At 41.3% G+C, this 14,916-nt stretch overlaps 11 protein-coding genes across 11 annotated transcripts; 6 read left to right on the forward strand and 5 right to left on the reverse strand.

The window, feature by feature from the left end:
- Window positions 1-198: 198 nt before the first annotated feature.
- Window positions 199-1,140, forward strand: JH06_3719 (choline-phosphate cytidylyltransferase; the record flags this gene model as incomplete). The annotated part of the gene is given in 5 exon segments (XM_014670533.1): window positions 199-260; window positions 293-374; window positions 389-499; window positions 535-647; window positions 678-1,140. 5 exon segments carry the CDS (start codon window positions 199-201, stop codon window positions 1,138-1,140), a joined length of 831 nt encoding a protein of 276 aa, XP_014526019.1.
- A 38-nt stretch (window positions 1,141-1,178) lies between these two features.
- JH06_3720 (DNA topoisomerase) lies at window positions 1,179-2,534 on the reverse strand (the record flags this gene model as incomplete). The annotated part of the gene is made up of 3 exons (XM_014670534.1): window positions 1,179-1,563; window positions 1,594-1,643; window positions 1,674-2,534. The coding sequence occupies 3 exons, from the start codon at window positions 2,532-2,534 to the stop codon at window positions 1,179-1,181; spliced, it is 1,296 nt and encodes a 431-aa protein (XP_014526020.1).
- Window positions 2,535-2,602: 68 nt separating this feature from the next.
- JH06_3721 (hypothetical protein) lies at window positions 2,603-3,407 on the reverse strand (the record flags this gene model as incomplete). The annotated part of the gene is given in 5 exon segments (XM_014670535.1): window positions 2,603-2,674; window positions 2,705-2,791; window positions 2,822-2,964; window positions 2,976-3,262; window positions 3,292-3,407. 5 exon segments carry the CDS (start codon window positions 3,405-3,407, stop codon window positions 2,603-2,605), a joined length of 705 nt encoding a protein of 234 aa, XP_014526021.1.
- A 1,598-nt stretch (window positions 3,408-5,005) lies between these two features.
- JH06_3722 (protein farnesyltransferase alpha) lies at window positions 5,006-6,139 on the reverse strand (the record flags this gene model as incomplete). Its single annotated transcript, XM_014670536.1, has 8 exons — window positions 5,006-5,107; window positions 5,138-5,230; window positions 5,259-5,322; window positions 5,352-5,446; window positions 5,478-5,548; window positions 5,577-5,848; window positions 5,878-5,992; window positions 6,022-6,139. 8 exons carry the CDS (start codon window positions 6,137-6,139, stop codon window positions 5,006-5,008), a joined length of 930 nt encoding a protein of 309 aa, XP_014526022.1.
- Window positions 6,140-6,198: 59 nt separating this feature from the next.
- Window positions 6,199-6,743, reverse strand: JH06_3723 (hypothetical protein; the record flags this gene model as incomplete). Its single annotated transcript, XM_014670537.1, has 4 exons — window positions 6,199-6,342; window positions 6,376-6,527; window positions 6,560-6,678; window positions 6,712-6,743. The coding sequence occupies 4 exons, from the start codon at window positions 6,741-6,743 to the stop codon at window positions 6,199-6,201; spliced, it is 447 nt and encodes a 148-aa protein (XP_014526023.1).
- A 946-nt stretch (window positions 6,744-7,689) lies between these two features.
- Window positions 7,690-9,196, forward strand: JH06_3724 (long-chain-fatty-acid-ligase; the record flags this gene model as incomplete). Its single annotated transcript, XM_014670538.1, has 5 exons — window positions 7,690-8,045; window positions 8,077-8,536; window positions 8,567-8,686; window positions 8,717-9,117; window positions 9,148-9,196. The coding sequence occupies 5 exons, from the start codon at window positions 7,690-7,692 to the stop codon at window positions 9,194-9,196; spliced, it is 1,386 nt and encodes a 461-aa protein (XP_014526024.1).
- A 67-nt stretch (window positions 9,197-9,263) lies between these two features.
- On the forward strand, window positions 9,264-10,586 carry JH06_3725 (hexokinase 2; the record flags this gene model as incomplete). Its single annotated transcript, XM_014670539.1, has 2 exons — window positions 9,264-9,411; window positions 9,442-10,586. 2 exons carry the CDS (start codon window positions 9,264-9,266, stop codon window positions 10,584-10,586), a joined length of 1,293 nt encoding a protein of 430 aa, XP_014526025.1.
- A 301-nt stretch (window positions 10,587-10,887) lies between these two features.
- JH06_3726 (hypothetical protein) lies at window positions 10,888-11,660 on the forward strand (the record flags this gene model as incomplete). Its single annotated transcript, XM_014670540.1, has 5 exons — window positions 10,888-11,245; window positions 11,277-11,332; window positions 11,364-11,421; window positions 11,451-11,568; window positions 11,597-11,660. The coding sequence occupies 5 exons, from the start codon at window positions 10,888-10,890 to the stop codon at window positions 11,658-11,660; spliced, it is 654 nt and encodes a 217-aa protein (XP_014526026.1).
- A 578-nt stretch (window positions 11,661-12,238) lies between these two features.
- Window positions 12,239-12,673, forward strand: JH06_3727 (hypothetical protein; the record flags this gene model as incomplete). Its single annotated transcript, XM_014670541.1, has 4 exons — window positions 12,239-12,316; window positions 12,347-12,408; window positions 12,439-12,526; window positions 12,557-12,673. 4 exons carry the CDS (start codon window positions 12,239-12,241, stop codon window positions 12,671-12,673), a joined length of 345 nt encoding a protein of 114 aa, XP_014526027.1.
- A 30-nt stretch (window positions 12,674-12,703) lies between these two features.
- On the forward strand, window positions 12,704-13,696 carry JH06_3728 (hypothetical protein; the record flags this gene model as incomplete). The annotated part of the gene is made up of 1 exon (XM_014670542.1): window positions 12,704-13,696. One exon carries the CDS (start codon window positions 12,704-12,706, stop codon window positions 13,694-13,696), a length of 993 nt encoding a protein of 330 aa, XP_014526028.1.
- Window positions 13,697-13,772: 76 nt separating this feature from the next.
- On the reverse strand, window positions 13,773-14,620 carry JH06_3729 (hypothetical protein; the record flags this gene model as incomplete). Its single annotated transcript, XM_014670543.1, is given in 5 exon segments — window positions 13,773-13,838; window positions 13,855-14,040; window positions 14,071-14,206; window positions 14,237-14,520; window positions 14,552-14,620. The coding sequence occupies 5 exon segments, from the start codon at window positions 14,618-14,620 to the stop codon at window positions 13,773-13,775; spliced, it is 741 nt and encodes a 246-aa protein (XP_014526029.1).
- Window positions 14,621-14,916: the final 296 nt, after the last annotated feature.

Consider the following 14,916-nt stretch of genomic DNA (forward strand, 5'->3'; position numbering starts at 1 on the left):
ACGAAGTTCATCAGTAGCATTGTGTGTTTTGAGATGGAAAATGATGGAATAGGCTGAGAAGAAGATCAAGGCTGCTGGAGGTGCCTGCATCCTCACTGCATAAGCGAAATGAGTTGGTGTCATCGATTTTTCCTTTTGTTTGTTGTGATTTAGTCCACAGGAGTTCGTGTTGTAACTTAAGTATTAGTGTCGTTCGAAATGGGAAAAAAACAGAAACGTAATACTCCTTCTAATAGTGAAGATCCTGAGACTATGACTGAGTAAAATGAAGGATTGGAGAATGATGGAATAGTACCAAGATTCTGAAAGTAGCAGAGCCAGAAATAAAGGTAGAGTATAGTACAGAAGAAATCGCTGTTTGCAATACTGAAAAAGTCATGATCTGTAGAAAATGTCGGATGAAGAACTTCGTGCTAAGGTTCCTCCAGAAAAGTGGGGAAGACCTGTTCGTCTGTACGCTGATGGTATCTTTGACCTTTTCCATTACGGTCATGCTCGAGTACGACATAAGAATAGAGAATGTAACATATCTAGGCGTTGGAACAAGCTAAAAAGTCTTTCCCTAACACCTACCTCCTTGTTGGTTGTTGTAACGATGAGCTGACTCACAGTATGAAGGGTATGACAGTTATGACTGAAAAGGAAAGGTAATAGATGGCCTGAGATGTGACAAATAGATATGAAAGTCTTCGTCATTGCAAGTGGGTCGATGAGGTGATTCCTGATGCTCCTTGGGTTGTGACCAAGGAATTCCTTGATAAACACAAGATTGACTTTGTTTGCCACGACGATATTCCATATGCTTCTGCTGGAAGTAGTGATGTGTATGCAGACATCAAGAATATGGGTCGTTTCCATGCCACACAGCGTACTGAAGGCGTATCGACCACTGATCTAATCAATCGTATTGTTGCGAACTATGAGAAGTACATTCGTCGTAATCTGGAACGTGGAGTTTCGGCTAAGGATATGAATGTCTCGTATTTGAAGGAGCAGACAATCAAATTGGATATATTCTGGGACAAGTGGATGGAAAAGGCTAAGTCTATGCGTCCCGGTTTCCTCCAATTCTTCGACCCGAACACTTTCGACTCATTTAAGGAAGCAGTAGCAGGACTCGCTCGTCAATCTTTCTTGTAGGTTTGATAGTTTTGAGGATCTTGTTTGTACCAAACACACTATGATCGTGTTACTTTCCGTTTCGCTTGACCTTGTTTACATTGATTTGCGGTTGAAGCAAAGTTCAATGAACACAAACTTTCTTGAGCTGACTCCATAATCGGACTAAGATTCACAAACATCAATGTTTTTCCTTCACGCGATAGACAATCTTTTAGCAACATTGTCAGTTTCGTATCACGGAAATTCACATGCGAACTGTTCTTACGAATGTTGATAAACACGTTACTAAGAGCACTCAATGATCGATTTATGAACTTGGCTTCTTCTAGTGCCTCTCCTGTTGAATGTGACTTATCTAAACGTTCACTTCCAGCTAGATCCACAAGATTCAACCTTCCTTCAATATGAATGTTCTTGACTTGATTCACTCCATGAAGATAACTACTCATCACTCAGTCCATTCATAATCACATTGTAAAGATTACATGACTACGAGAAGAACAATCATTCATATCCGTTGTCTACGAATCATTTATCATCCAGATATTTACGCCCACAGCTCGACATGAAGATGCAATACTCATTAAGCTGTGAATATGTCCTGGAGTCTCAACTGCCAGCTTGGTTACATTAGGAATGTATGGATGACCTTCTCCGTCTAATTTCACATCCAATCTTCCTCGTTTCACAGGTTCTCGTATCAGCAAATCTCGTAAAAGTTCTCGATATATCTCCACAAATGAAACGCTCACAGAATATTCCCAGCCCACTTCACGAAGTCGATTCACATCCTCCATAATCTTCTCGATACTGCGAGGAACAATCCCTCGACATTCGCCATCGCCTACTCCTTGCATTGTGAACGTCTTTCCTGATCCTGTCTGCCCATAAGTGAACAAGCACACATTGTATCCATCGAGAGCTGACTGAACGAAGTTACTCACTTCATCAAATACATCACTCTGACTGGATGTGAAACCAAAAGCACCATCAAATGTAAATCGCTGAATCCGTTCCTTATACCGTACACACACTGCATCATCTCCTTCTGTCCAGACAGCAGGTTCCAGACTGCTTGTATTTTCATTCTCCAGAATCGGTCGTACGCGTGCTATAACACGTAAGTTCCCTCGGAGTTCTTGAAGTGTGTTGTGAAGACGACGTCGTATGATCTCTCCCTCAGTGGCTCTTGCTTCAAGAGAACGAATTGTAGCTTCGCGTTCTTCGAGCTGTTTCTTCTTCGCCTCTCGTTCATCCAATTTTGCGTGAAGACTTGTCAGATACTCTTGAAGCTCATGCACTGTTGTAAGATAAGCTTGTTCCTCCGCAGTACTTGTATGATGGAGCTCTTCCACATCTTGTTGAAGTTGAAGATTTGATTGATGAAGTCGACTATTATCTTCTTGTAACATGGCTATGGTGAGGTCAGAATAAGGACGAGATAATTCATCACATATCAGTCACAACACACATCATTCCATCACCTACCAATCCGAGCTAGTTTCTCTTGTTTCTCCTTTCTCCATTGACTTGCTCCATCTCGAAGAAGACTCTATATGTTATTCGTATATCTCTTCCTAACCTCTTGTTCCTGTAATCGAATCAATAACTGCTTCTTCTCACTTCGATATAGTTCTGCTTGATCCTCCAGATCCTGCTTCAGTAGTTTCTACCATCGTATCCCATTCCATCTCCTTACAAGCTTACGAGTCCGATCCTCTACAGCTAGTCTTGCTGCTGTTACTTCTCGTTTCTTTTGTTCCACAACCTCTTTACGAGATACATTGTAGGCCTGTTTCTTCTTCAATTCATTTGATAACTGTACCTGTTCGGAGTCCAATTCTAGGATAAACTCTCATAGTCATATTCACTCTCATTTTGCTTCTGCTTCTCTTGGATTTGTTTGCGTATGATTTCCACTTCAGCCTCCAGACGTGTTACCTGAACGAGTTCCTCACGATAACTTGTCTCATATCCGGAAATTGCTTCTTTCAACTCCTTAAGTTCTGATTCACTTGTCATCTGCTTTTGCTGCATTCCCGTGACTAACATCCTTCGTGTCTCATCACTACGCTGAAGTTCTTCCTTTTTCCTTTCGATCTCTTCTTTCATCTTCTGAAGCTTATTACTCTTGTCCTGTCTACTCTTCATAGAATCATTTATCTCTACTGTATTTTCATCACCTCTGCTTCGTGACTCTTGGTGGTATCGCATATCTCACTTGCCTGCTTCTTCTCCTCCTCCAATTCATTCTGAGAAGTTACTAATTCAGTCTCTCTTTTCATGAATTCATTTTCTATACATCATCCCTAAGAGCTTCACGGACTCTCTGACTCCTGGGTGATCTTCAATGCCTTCAAATCCCGTATCAAGACCATTTCTTGCTGTTCTGCATCGGCCAGAAGGAGATCCCATTTCGTCTTCACTTCATTCTCGCGTCTGGCTCGTTCTGACATCAATGCTTTTTGCTTCTCGTCCAATTCTGATATCTATTTCTCACTCCATGAAGTGAAGTCAACCTGTTTCTGTAACTCTACGACAGATGTCCGAAGTCTTGATAATGATTCATTTAACTCTTCACTCTTTTTCGCTACAACATCAATAGAGGCTTTTCCTTCTGTCAGAACTTCATCTAAGTGAGTTGTCTTATTGTCATCATATTATTTCTATCTCTACTTCATTCTGAAGGATTCCAACCTCCTCCTTATATTGCATGTAAACAGTATTCAGAGCACTTACCTCTTCAATCATTTGTATATTCTTAACCTCCAGTTTCACCTGTTCTTTCTCCCTCACTTCACGGTTATGACGAACACATAGAATGTAACAGATAAAACTCCGTTCAATTGATTCCACATCCCGAACACATTGGACACATTGAATAAGAACATCACGTAACACTTTGTGAACATTCTCGACAATTGCATCCAATTCCGCAATTCGCTCTTTGAGCTTCGTTACAGGATTACGAACTTTCATTACTGCGGTTGCTCTACAGGTTTCCTCAATCTCTTGAAGACAACTAATGCGATTACTCAATGCACCCCTCTCTGGCTGTGACGTCAGTTCCACTAGGCTATCACTCTGTAATTTCTGTTGAAGATCTAGAGGAATTGGAGGTTCTTCCTCTTCTTGAATCGGTTGTTGAGGAGTGGGGAGCATGTGAGGTGTTTGCTGCTGAGAGTTGGATGCAGAAGACTGCAAATGAGGAGACGTAGGGTTGTGAGAAGAACGATGTTGAAGAACTGGTGATCGGTACGAAATCGATGACCGAGAACCCGATGACCATTGATTCATCGTTGGAGATGAAGGGTTCATAGCTTGAGAAGGAGAATGAAGAGAATATGTAGCAGATGTCCGATGTGCTAGTGGAGATGCTGGAATTCTTGTTCGTGTTGGAGTTGCCACTGAAGATTGAGTTTTCACAAGAGACGGAGAGTGATATGCTTTGACCGAAGGAGATTGATCAACTGTCCGATCTCGCTTCGCAATGTATCGTAAACCCTTGGAATTGGGTGTTGGACCAGAAGTATTTGAAACCGAATCACTTGTTCGTTTTTGATTCTGTAATCCCGATGCATTATTAGTTTCCATTCCCATTATCCGACTCTTCTCTGGAGTTTTCAACACACTGTTTCGTGAACTTGTTGACGGTTGCCGATTTCGGCTGGGAGTGGAGGAACCAGAAGGAATTTCACACAGTGGCCTCCAACCAAATCGTTTTATAGGCTGAGTTTGTTCCGAACTCTGTCTGTCAGAACTGTCTCCATGGGAATCCATCGTTCTATTCAATGATCTAAAAGTGAGAGAGGATTTGAAATTCAAAACTTCGATAGAATTCACGATTCCTCTTCTAAATAATGATCCATTGTCAACAAACACGTCAAAGAGTCTGCAAAAACTGCTTGTCATTATTTAGTCTCTGCTCCATGTTCTTCCAATATGCACTGCGAGTCCTGTCTTCCTGTTCCAATTCCTGACAATACTACGTCATAACAAATCAAAAAATAGGTACAGTAATTCCTTCTTCAATCTTTGGAATGCTAAAACATGTCATATTGTAACGAATCAGGAAATCACGAATGGGGACATTGTGTGGATCCTTTTTCTACATTGAAAGAGACATGAATCATTACTAATAACTGCTTTACTTCATATTCAAGGTCATTGTAACAATATCCATGATAATGGCGAATCAAACTATATCAACATATTACATATATTCGTACCCATAAAGATAGTTCCAAGCGGCTTCATTGTGCGGAGCTATATTCAGTTGCTGTATCACATAGTCTAATTCGTGTTCAAGATCCTCTGTTCCTGGCTACGACTAATCCAATCAGGATACTAAGTACATGAATATGAGTATATACATAAAACCGATGTGACCATGCACTGTTGTTGAAAACATCCTCTTGAATGTATTCTACATTAAAATCCAATCTAACCCATACTATCTGTATATTCAAGCTCACCGTCGTATAAATCGAAACGCTGAACAACCCAGATGCGATGACTCCAACTATGGATATTCTTGTTGTCTTCGGAAATATAACTATCGCAGTAGTCTTTTTCATTCTGATATACACCCGAATACTCAACAAGGAACTTGCGGTACATCCAGGTTTGATAACACTTCTCATTCAAATCACGGACACGATCCAGAAACTTCCATTCATAGTCTAAGTCTACTTTCATCTTCAATACACACTTTTGCCGAGTAACCCTATTCTCGACAATTCAACGCTATCGTACCATGCTGAAACGAATGTAGAGTTCATGATAATAACTTTTTCGGTCAAATCAAAGACCCGTTTGCTAATCTCTCCGCTCTCAATACATGCACGCAAATATCCAACTGCAACTTCAACTAGGATCAATAGAATTCATTATATCTACAATATGGAGGAAGTCGGGTAATACAGATCCCATCAGGTACAATCACGGTGGGAATCGGTGTGATATCCGAAAACACTTTCTTCAGTTCCTCCGTCTCATTTACCTCTGAATCACTCATATCGTATGAATAACGAAACAGTAAACACCATAGAAAACAATATATTCAGAGTGAGTACTTTAAGGAATGGGCTTGATCTTGAAGTGGAGCGAGATGATGGAAATGACTAGACACTTCAAATCCTGTACCAAATAATAGAATGCACGGAGTCCATCGGGATCAGCACTTTTCTGGATATCCACCATCGTGTTAATGGTTGAGCACTATACAACATGAATAGAGAGAAGAGAACCTACCGTAAAGAAGATATGCTTGTTGTCTAGAAGAATTTCAAGTTCCTGACGTCCATCCGTATTGGGTTCAGGCCACTTCGAGTCATCTTCCTCTACGATCTCGCTCTTTGATACAATTCGCTTTACTTCTTCCATTACTGCAGGAGAAACCTTAACTAGGAGTAAAAACATCTTCTTCAACCAAAACCTTCCTTGCGAATAATTACATCATTCTTGTAGTTTGAATTGTTAGCATATCTCAATGTACCGTCAGCAAGGAATTCAAACTCCATAAACTCGTGACCATACTTGCCTTTGTGGCCCACGCTAACAGTTAGTCTTATGCTATCCAATTGGTACTAGTATCGAATCTGGAACTTATTTTCAGACATTGGAGGCTGTTTTCTGCCTTTTCACTTGAATTGTCAACAATCACGGGAATTGAAGAGTACCTATATCATGCAACCAGGTCGTTTGGGTTGTAAATCGTGACTTGGTAATGAATACAATCCGTTTCATAGACCAGTAGCTTTGCCGTACGATAGTTCTATCTCATTATTGTTTTGTATCCACCGAATGTACAGCGAAAAGCACCAGTATATCTATGAAATTGCTCCAGCTACTGAAACAACAGTAAATCTGAGGACAGTTCGGTGATCCCTAGAGTCCAATCTGGAGAAGTACCAAGTGTAAAGATGGCGAGAATGTCTCCTACTTTTATCCTGAGGCAACAACCCTGTATTTCCTTGTCTATAAGGATGAGCTGTAGTCATGAAATCTTCATGCGAGGTAGAAGTATCTCTCCAGATGATCCATGTTATGGATATCGTCCTCTTGTTTGGATGTGGTTCGGTATTGATTGTAGGATGACAAAGGAAATGCGGGGGATTTCGTTTGGTTTTCATACAATGAGGTCTGGGAACGTGTTCAGGATTTTGCTAGTGGACTCATTAAGCTCGATCTAGTTCCAGAGCGACATGGAGTAGGAACAGTTGGCCAACTTCATATCTCTAGTTCAGATGTCTTGGAATTTTCGCAAGAAATCGAGTGGAATGGTGTATTGCTGAGCAAGCCTGCAACGCGTACAATTTCACCCTAGTTCCAACTTATGAAACCCTTGGAGCTGATTCTGTTCTCTATATTCTTCGAGAAACCGAAATGAACACAATTGTATGTAGTTCTGCGGAAACGGTGAAAGTGTTGTCTATGGTTGAACGGAATGTTCCATTAAAGGCAGTAATCCAAATGGAAGACATTACAGACAAAGATCGCACACTTGCTAAGGAAGCTGTAGATTCTCAATCTTCTTATCATGAATAGAATATTGTTTTATACAGTATGAGTGAGATTGAGAAGATTGGTCGAGAGAATCGTGTTCAGAATACTCCTCCCAAACCTAGTGACATTTGTACAATTTGCTTCACTTCGGGTACTACTGGAGTTCCAAAAGGAGCCATGATTTCTCATCAGAACGTCGTAGGTTCGTTAGCAGGTTGCTTAAGAACCAACATCGCTGCTCACAAATGGACTCGTTACCTCTCCTATCTTCCTCTTGCTCATGTACTTGAGCGTCTTCTCCATGCTGCTGTTCTTCAAGAAGGAGGTCGAATTGGATTCTATCAAGGTTCCACTGCCACCATCACAGATGACATGAAAGCTCTTCGTCCAACCATCTTCACTTCTGTTCCTCGTTTGTATATCCCTTCCTCTTTCTTAATTTTCTAGACTGAATAAGATCTATCAGAAGGTTACTGAGAAAGTGAATGCCAAAGGAGGAATTGCAAAATTCTTGTTCTATCGTGGTATGGAGGCTAAGAAAGAGAATATGAAGAAGGGATATAATTATCATTGGTTCTATGATCGATTTGTATTCTCTCAAATCACTGCAAGTGTTGGATTGGATGAATGTGAATTAACTATCTCTGGATCAGCTCCTCTTTCTTCGGTTGTTCTTGACTTCTTACGATGTGTGATTGGTAATGTTGTTGTTGAAGGATATGGTGCCACTGAAACAGCAGGAGCCACACTTCTTCAACTGTATAATGATTATACTAGTGGGAATGTTGGTGGTCCGATGTCCTGTTGTGATATGCGTCTTGAGGATGTACCTGATATGGAGTATCTTCATACTGACAAGTCTCATAATGGGCTTCCTTGTATTGGACGAGGAGAACTGTGTATGCGAGTGAGTATTTCGAAGGAAAGTGATTGGTAGGGATATAACGTAAGTCCTGGGTATTTCCGTCATCCGGAATTGACCAAAGAAGCATATGATAAGGATGGATTCTTCCATACTGGTGATATTGTTATGGTATTCCCGAACGGTGCTATCAAGGTGATCTCTTGGTCTCCTCCTCATTGATAGATCATTGATCGTAAGAAGAACTTCTTCAAGCTGTCTCAAGGTGAGTATGTGGCTGCAGAGAAGCTGGAACTCATTTATGGTCAATCTCCTCTGGTCAGCCAGATCTTTGTATATGGAGACTCGCTTCGGTCGTTCCTGGTTGCAATGATTGTTGCTGAACATAGTGGAGTGATGATTTGGGCGAAGGAACATGGTATGACTGATAAGTCGTTTGAAGATCTTTGCAAGTCTCCTGAACTGAAAGCAGCTATGAAAGAGGATTTTGCTCGTCTAATGAAAGAAAATGGTCTCAAGGGTTTTGAACGACTTGTTGATTTCAAGATTCTGTCGGAGCAATGGACAACGGAAAATGGTCTTCTTACTCCTACTTTCAAGTTGAAGAGATCTTTTGTCCAAAAAGCGTAAGTGATGATGAAATGGTTGATTGATAGTTTCCAATCTGATTTAGATGAGCTGTATGCAGCTAATCCCGAACATTAATTGTTATTCATTGTTTGTACGAAACATTTGACAAATATCAGTTCTCTTCGTCTTCCATTATTTGACTATGGAAGACTACGAAACGATTTGCAATGTATCTCATAAGCGAATGCTTGAGATTTCTGCCTATATCCGCGATCAAATGGACCGGGGACTGCGAGGTGACACATCTGATCTGAAGATGATCCCTACGTTTGTTGACTCTGTCTGTACAGGTATCTGTCTGTAGTAATGCTAAATCGAAGGTCAAGAACAGGGAATGGCGATGGCAATGGACATGGGAGGAAGCAATGTACGAGTTACAAAGTATCGATTGATGGGAAATGGAGTGCTCGAGATTGTTAAAGAGGTTAAAAAGGTCTTCCCTGAGGAATATCTTACCGGAAATGCAGATCAAGTATTCGGGTTTCTAGCAGACTGCATTAAGGAAACATCCCCAGAAACCAATATGAAATTTGGATTCACATTCTCTTTTCCCTGTGAGCAAACTGCAATCAACAGATCAAAACTAATGATCTGGACAAAGGGTTTTGCCGCAACTGGTTGTATCGGGAAAGACCCCGTTATGCTGTTGGAAAAGGCTCTTCAGGAAAGAGGGATTGACATGAAGGTCACCGCTTTCTGTAATGATACCGTTGGAACTCTGATATCACGATCCTACAGTGACCCTAATACAGCTGTGGGTATTATTCTGGGTACAGGATGCAATGCCGCCTACATGGAGAACGTCGATCGCATCACCAAAATGAAAGTGAAGAGTAGAACTGGAAAGATGATCATCAACATGGAGTGTGGAGCTACAGGAGATGGAAATCCATCGATTCTCCCTCGGCTTCCCTTTGACATTGCGCTTGATCCTTTGACTCCGAATCCAGAACATCAAACTCTGGAAAAGATGATGTCAGGGTATTATTTAGGAGAGTTGAGTCGAATGTGGGCTGTTGATTTGTATTCCAAGAAGCAATTGTTCGTTGGTCATCCAGGCGACTGCGATTTTTTGACAAAGAACCTCTGTTTTGACTCAAAATACTGCTCGCTAATTCTTGGAGATACGACGGAACACTTGGAAGAGATTGATCGAATCCTCACTCAATTCGGTATTCTTCACTCAACCGATGAGGACAGAGAAAAGATGCAACGTATTGTTTATCACATTGTGAAGCGTTCTGCTCGTCTCATGGCTTCCTTCGTCCATGCAATCTACACTCACATGGGCGAAGACTTTAATGGATGTACTGTTGGTGTTGACGGAAGTGTTTATAAATTTATGCCATATTATCAGGGATGGGTTAATGATGCCCTTCGTGAATTAGGAAGGGAAGATATCTTTCTTGGATATGCAGAGGATGGATCATGTATTGGAGCTGCTCTGATTGCATTTGAGTCATAAATTGATACGTTGTGTTTGTTGGGAATGACATATTCACTCTCACTAGGGAGTTGGTACTCTATAAAACCTTGTATTGACATACTGTCAATTGAATACAACTCCAAATCATATCAACTACTGAGAAGATGGAGATGGAATCCAAGAGTAGAATGAAGTTTAGTAACCTCAATTGTAGATAATAAAGAAAGAGTTGAGGAGACTGACGATCTTTTAGACTTGTATGGTTTGTAGTTTTGTATCTTACTCATAGCTTGATGAATGATGAAGATAAAACTGGGTACTGAAAGATTGGTGTTCCTAAATGCACAGACCCAAATTCGAAGTACAATCTATTCCACATGAGGAAGGTAGCATTGGTTCAGAAGACGAATATGAGTACACAGACTCTTCGTCGGAAAGCGAAGACATCCAGATTATTTTGAATGCGGATGATCAAATAGCTGCTGAGAAACGTCTTGACCAAAGTGCAGAAGGGATCCAGGATGGACTGGTTCATATTCCTGACGAGGATACGAAATCTGCCTTTGATATTGACATTAACAAGCTGAAACTCAGAAAGTGGGAAATGACAGGTGATGAAAGTGACTACTTCAACTACGGAATGAATGAATCGATGTGGAAGGCAATTCCTTTTTCAAGTTGTTTATTGTTAGGATTATGTTCACTTGGTCAATCGTCGACGGGGAAGAGTGAATGTGAAGGAACTTCGTGAACTTAGTGATAATTTGATTATGCAGGGATCATATGTACGTGATTTCACTGTCTTGACAATGATAGCTTCCTTACTCTTCTTCTGCTGCTCATACAAGTTCTCGTTCATACCATAGTAACTATCGTAAGTGTGACTGGGTTTTCTAATGGAAGATGATTCGACTAGTCTGAATCAGGAAGAAATGGAACAGTTTTATTCCTTAATCAATAATCCTGATACCCTCAAGGAAGTTATGAAGAAGATCAATGAGCAACAGGATGTTCAAGCAAGGTACTGTTTGTTCTTATGTTTCATGTAGTGAGCCACGGAAGGAGGAGCAGGCGCGATATTCATCACACCGTAAGTATAATCTTGACATTTGAACTAGATCGACATTCTACGAGTCGTTCTCGACATCGCTCTGATTCTTTTGATCGAAGTCGAAGTCGGCGACGTTCTCGTAGTTCGCATTATTCTCATCGTTCGCAACGTCATCATCACCATGACCGGGAATCTCGATATCGACGTAGAGACAGTTCTGATCAATCCAGTGAAGATAGTGATCGTAATGAGTCTCGATATTCCAGTTCAAAGTACAATGATGGTATGGATCGTAGTAGAGACTATAGTTCGAAGCGGTATCGAAGATAGATGTGTTGTTTGTTAGAATCACCTACTGATCCCATAACTCGTTATTGGAGCATATTCGAATGCAGACTATAACGTGCTCTCAATGTTGCAATAGAATGGGATTGCTAGGGAGAATCGAACCTTCTTCAAGAAACAACAGGTGATAGTGCAGTGATTACTGGTCTATTAATCATCATAGTCTCCTCGATCACTGCAAAGATTCTTTTCTTCTTCATAATAACTTTGTGTAAACTATTAGTAGGAGTATGTAATTTTTCGTGCTATTGTGCTTCATGTGATTATGGAGTGTAGAGTTTCTCACAGTGAGTAGATGTCAAAGTATGAGCAAGTATTAAAAGACTTTATGAAAAAAGGTGAAAATAAGAAATGTTTTGTATGCGAACAGAATGTATCTATGAATATATCTGGTGATCTGTAGGGTCCTCAGTATTTTGTCATGGATTTTTGTACCCTTGTATGTACAGCATGCAGTGGTATCCAGTAGTTCTAGTATTGAATGGTTATTCGTAGTCGAGAGTTTGACCATTACGTGAAACATGCTACTTTAGCAACCTGGACGAAAGAAGAGGTGGATAAGGTATTGAAGGGAGGCAACAAAGTGCGACTATATATGTTTGTTCACTTGTAGAAAGGTGCCAAGAAGTATCTTGCGAACTACAACCCAAAGAAGTTCCCTCGTCCACAACCAAGCGATCGAACAGGATGCCGAAACTTTATTCAGAAGTGTTTTGTCGAGAAGATGTAAAGAATGGATAAGCAATTGATTTGTAGATGGATGGATGAAGATGATGAAGATGCACCTAGAAAGAAGACTCGTCGTCCTCAAATCTCTGATGACGATGACGACGACTTTGAGCCCCGTCGTAGGCCTAAGGCTCGTCGTCCTCAAGTCTCCGATGACGATGATGATTTTGAACCTCGTCGTAAGCCGAAGGCTCGTCGTCCTCAAGTCTCTGATGATGATGATGTTGAACCTCGTCGTAAGCCGAAGGGCCGTCGTCCTCAGGTGTCTGATGATGATGATGATTTTGAGCCACGTCGCAAGCCTAAAACTCGTCGTCCTCAGGTGTCCGAGGACGATGATGATTTTGAACCACGCCGTAAGCCTAAAACTCGTCGACCTCAAGTATCGGATGATGAAGAGGATGAACCTCGTCGTAAGCCAAAGGGACGTCGTCCTCAGGTATCGGATGATGATGAAGAAGAAAAACCTCGTCGCAAGGCGGTTACTAAAGCTGCTCCTGTAAAGAATGTACCCAAACGACCGATGAAGAAGTCTGAGACACCTGTTGAAGAAGTAGCGGAGACACCAAAGAGTGACTTCCCTAGTTTCTCTGGAATTGATTTTAGTATGCTGGCTGCTCAGAAACCATCTGCTGATGAGAGTATTGATGCCCTTCGTGGTATGGTAGGACCACAGCAACAACAGGGTTATGGGTATGGATATGGGTATGGATATGGATATCCTGCTCAGGGCTATGGTGTGCAGCAGGATCCCTATGGTGCTCAACAACAGGGATATGGAATACAATCCCCTGCATATGGAGCTACCCAACAACAACAGCAACAGCAAGGATATGGAATGCAATCTCCTGCTTATGGAGCTACCCAACAGCAACAGCAACAGCAAGGATATGGAATGCAATCCCCTGCATATGGAGCCACTCAACCTGCTCAACAACAGGGATATGGAATGCCTTCTTATGATGCAACACAACAGGGATACGAAACAACTGCAGTAGCACAAGATTCTAGTTATGTATGGTAATTGTAATTTCCCTTCTTTCCAACAAACACACGAAAAGACACTTAACAGAAATAGAAAATGATGGCACATACGGCAATCACCACTCCCCAAGACCAGGCAGCATGGCTAGGCAGAACAGGTTCGTCACAGCACCTCTCCTTATCTACTCCAGGCAACACATCATCAATCACTCTCACTCCTTGCTTCTTGTTCAAGGTGGTCAACGTCTCATTCCATGAGGAACGAACAGCCTCAAACCACTCTTCCTTTGTCTTGTACTCTTCGGGATGAAGCACATCAGAGACACACACAGTCAATGTCTGACCAGTTCTCACATGGAGATTAATCTCATCCAAAAGATCCTCCTAAACATGATGGATAACCCAATTACTCACTTTTCCTGTTGCAAGGACACATTGGCAAGGCACTTTTAGGTTATAAGCCACTTCCAAAACACCCGTCTTCAAAGGGAGAGAACCTTCTCCCTTAAACCGATGACCTTCAGGGTATACAACAATACCATTATTTGGACTAGAAATCAAACCAAGCCTTAATACTCACCGAACACTCCATTTCCTTGCAAAGAAGTCAGTAAACCACTGGCGATTGATACCACGCTTACGATGGAAAAATAAAACAAAATTGTAGAGATAACCACAAAAGCAAGGTCCGGGAACTCCAGCAATCACTCCATAACGAGAAAGATAACTAGAACCTCCAGTCATATATCCATCCATGAAGAAATCAGCCCAGGACCGATGATTGGCAAAGAACATGGTCTTTCCCGGCTTAATAGGTTTCGATTGCTTAACAACTGCAATATGAGGCTTGAAGATGTCGGCCACCTAGATAATAAGCCACTTTCACAACATGTACAATCTTGCAAATACTATATCCAGAGCCCTTTCCACGAAGAAGTCCAAGGAAACCATATCTATGTATCATATTCTTTTATCAACTCGACGCAAAACAAACGATATTCACCCACAAGACCGTCAATACTGTTCCTACTGCATTGACACACTTCTGTATACTGAACGCCATAACTTGTTTATCGTTTCTATGATAAAATGTGATGACGTACAGTCTTGACAAAATAGTACTGATTTCAGTCATAGAACCAATTGATTCAACAAACATTTCACACTTAACCACATAACAATTACAGTTCATCCTCATCGTCTCCCTCGTTTCTCTCCCGATCTCTCTTCAACTGAGCTCGGAACTCATCCTCATCCATC

The sequence above is a fragment of the Blastocystis sp. subtype 4 genome (assembly GCF_000743755.1).
Source record: "Blastocystis sp. subtype 4 strain WR1 chromosome Unknown seqid_0260, whole genome shotgun sequence".
NCBI classification, from domain to species: Eukaryota; class Bigyra; order Opalinata; family Blastocystidae; genus Blastocystis; species Blastocystis sp. subtype 4.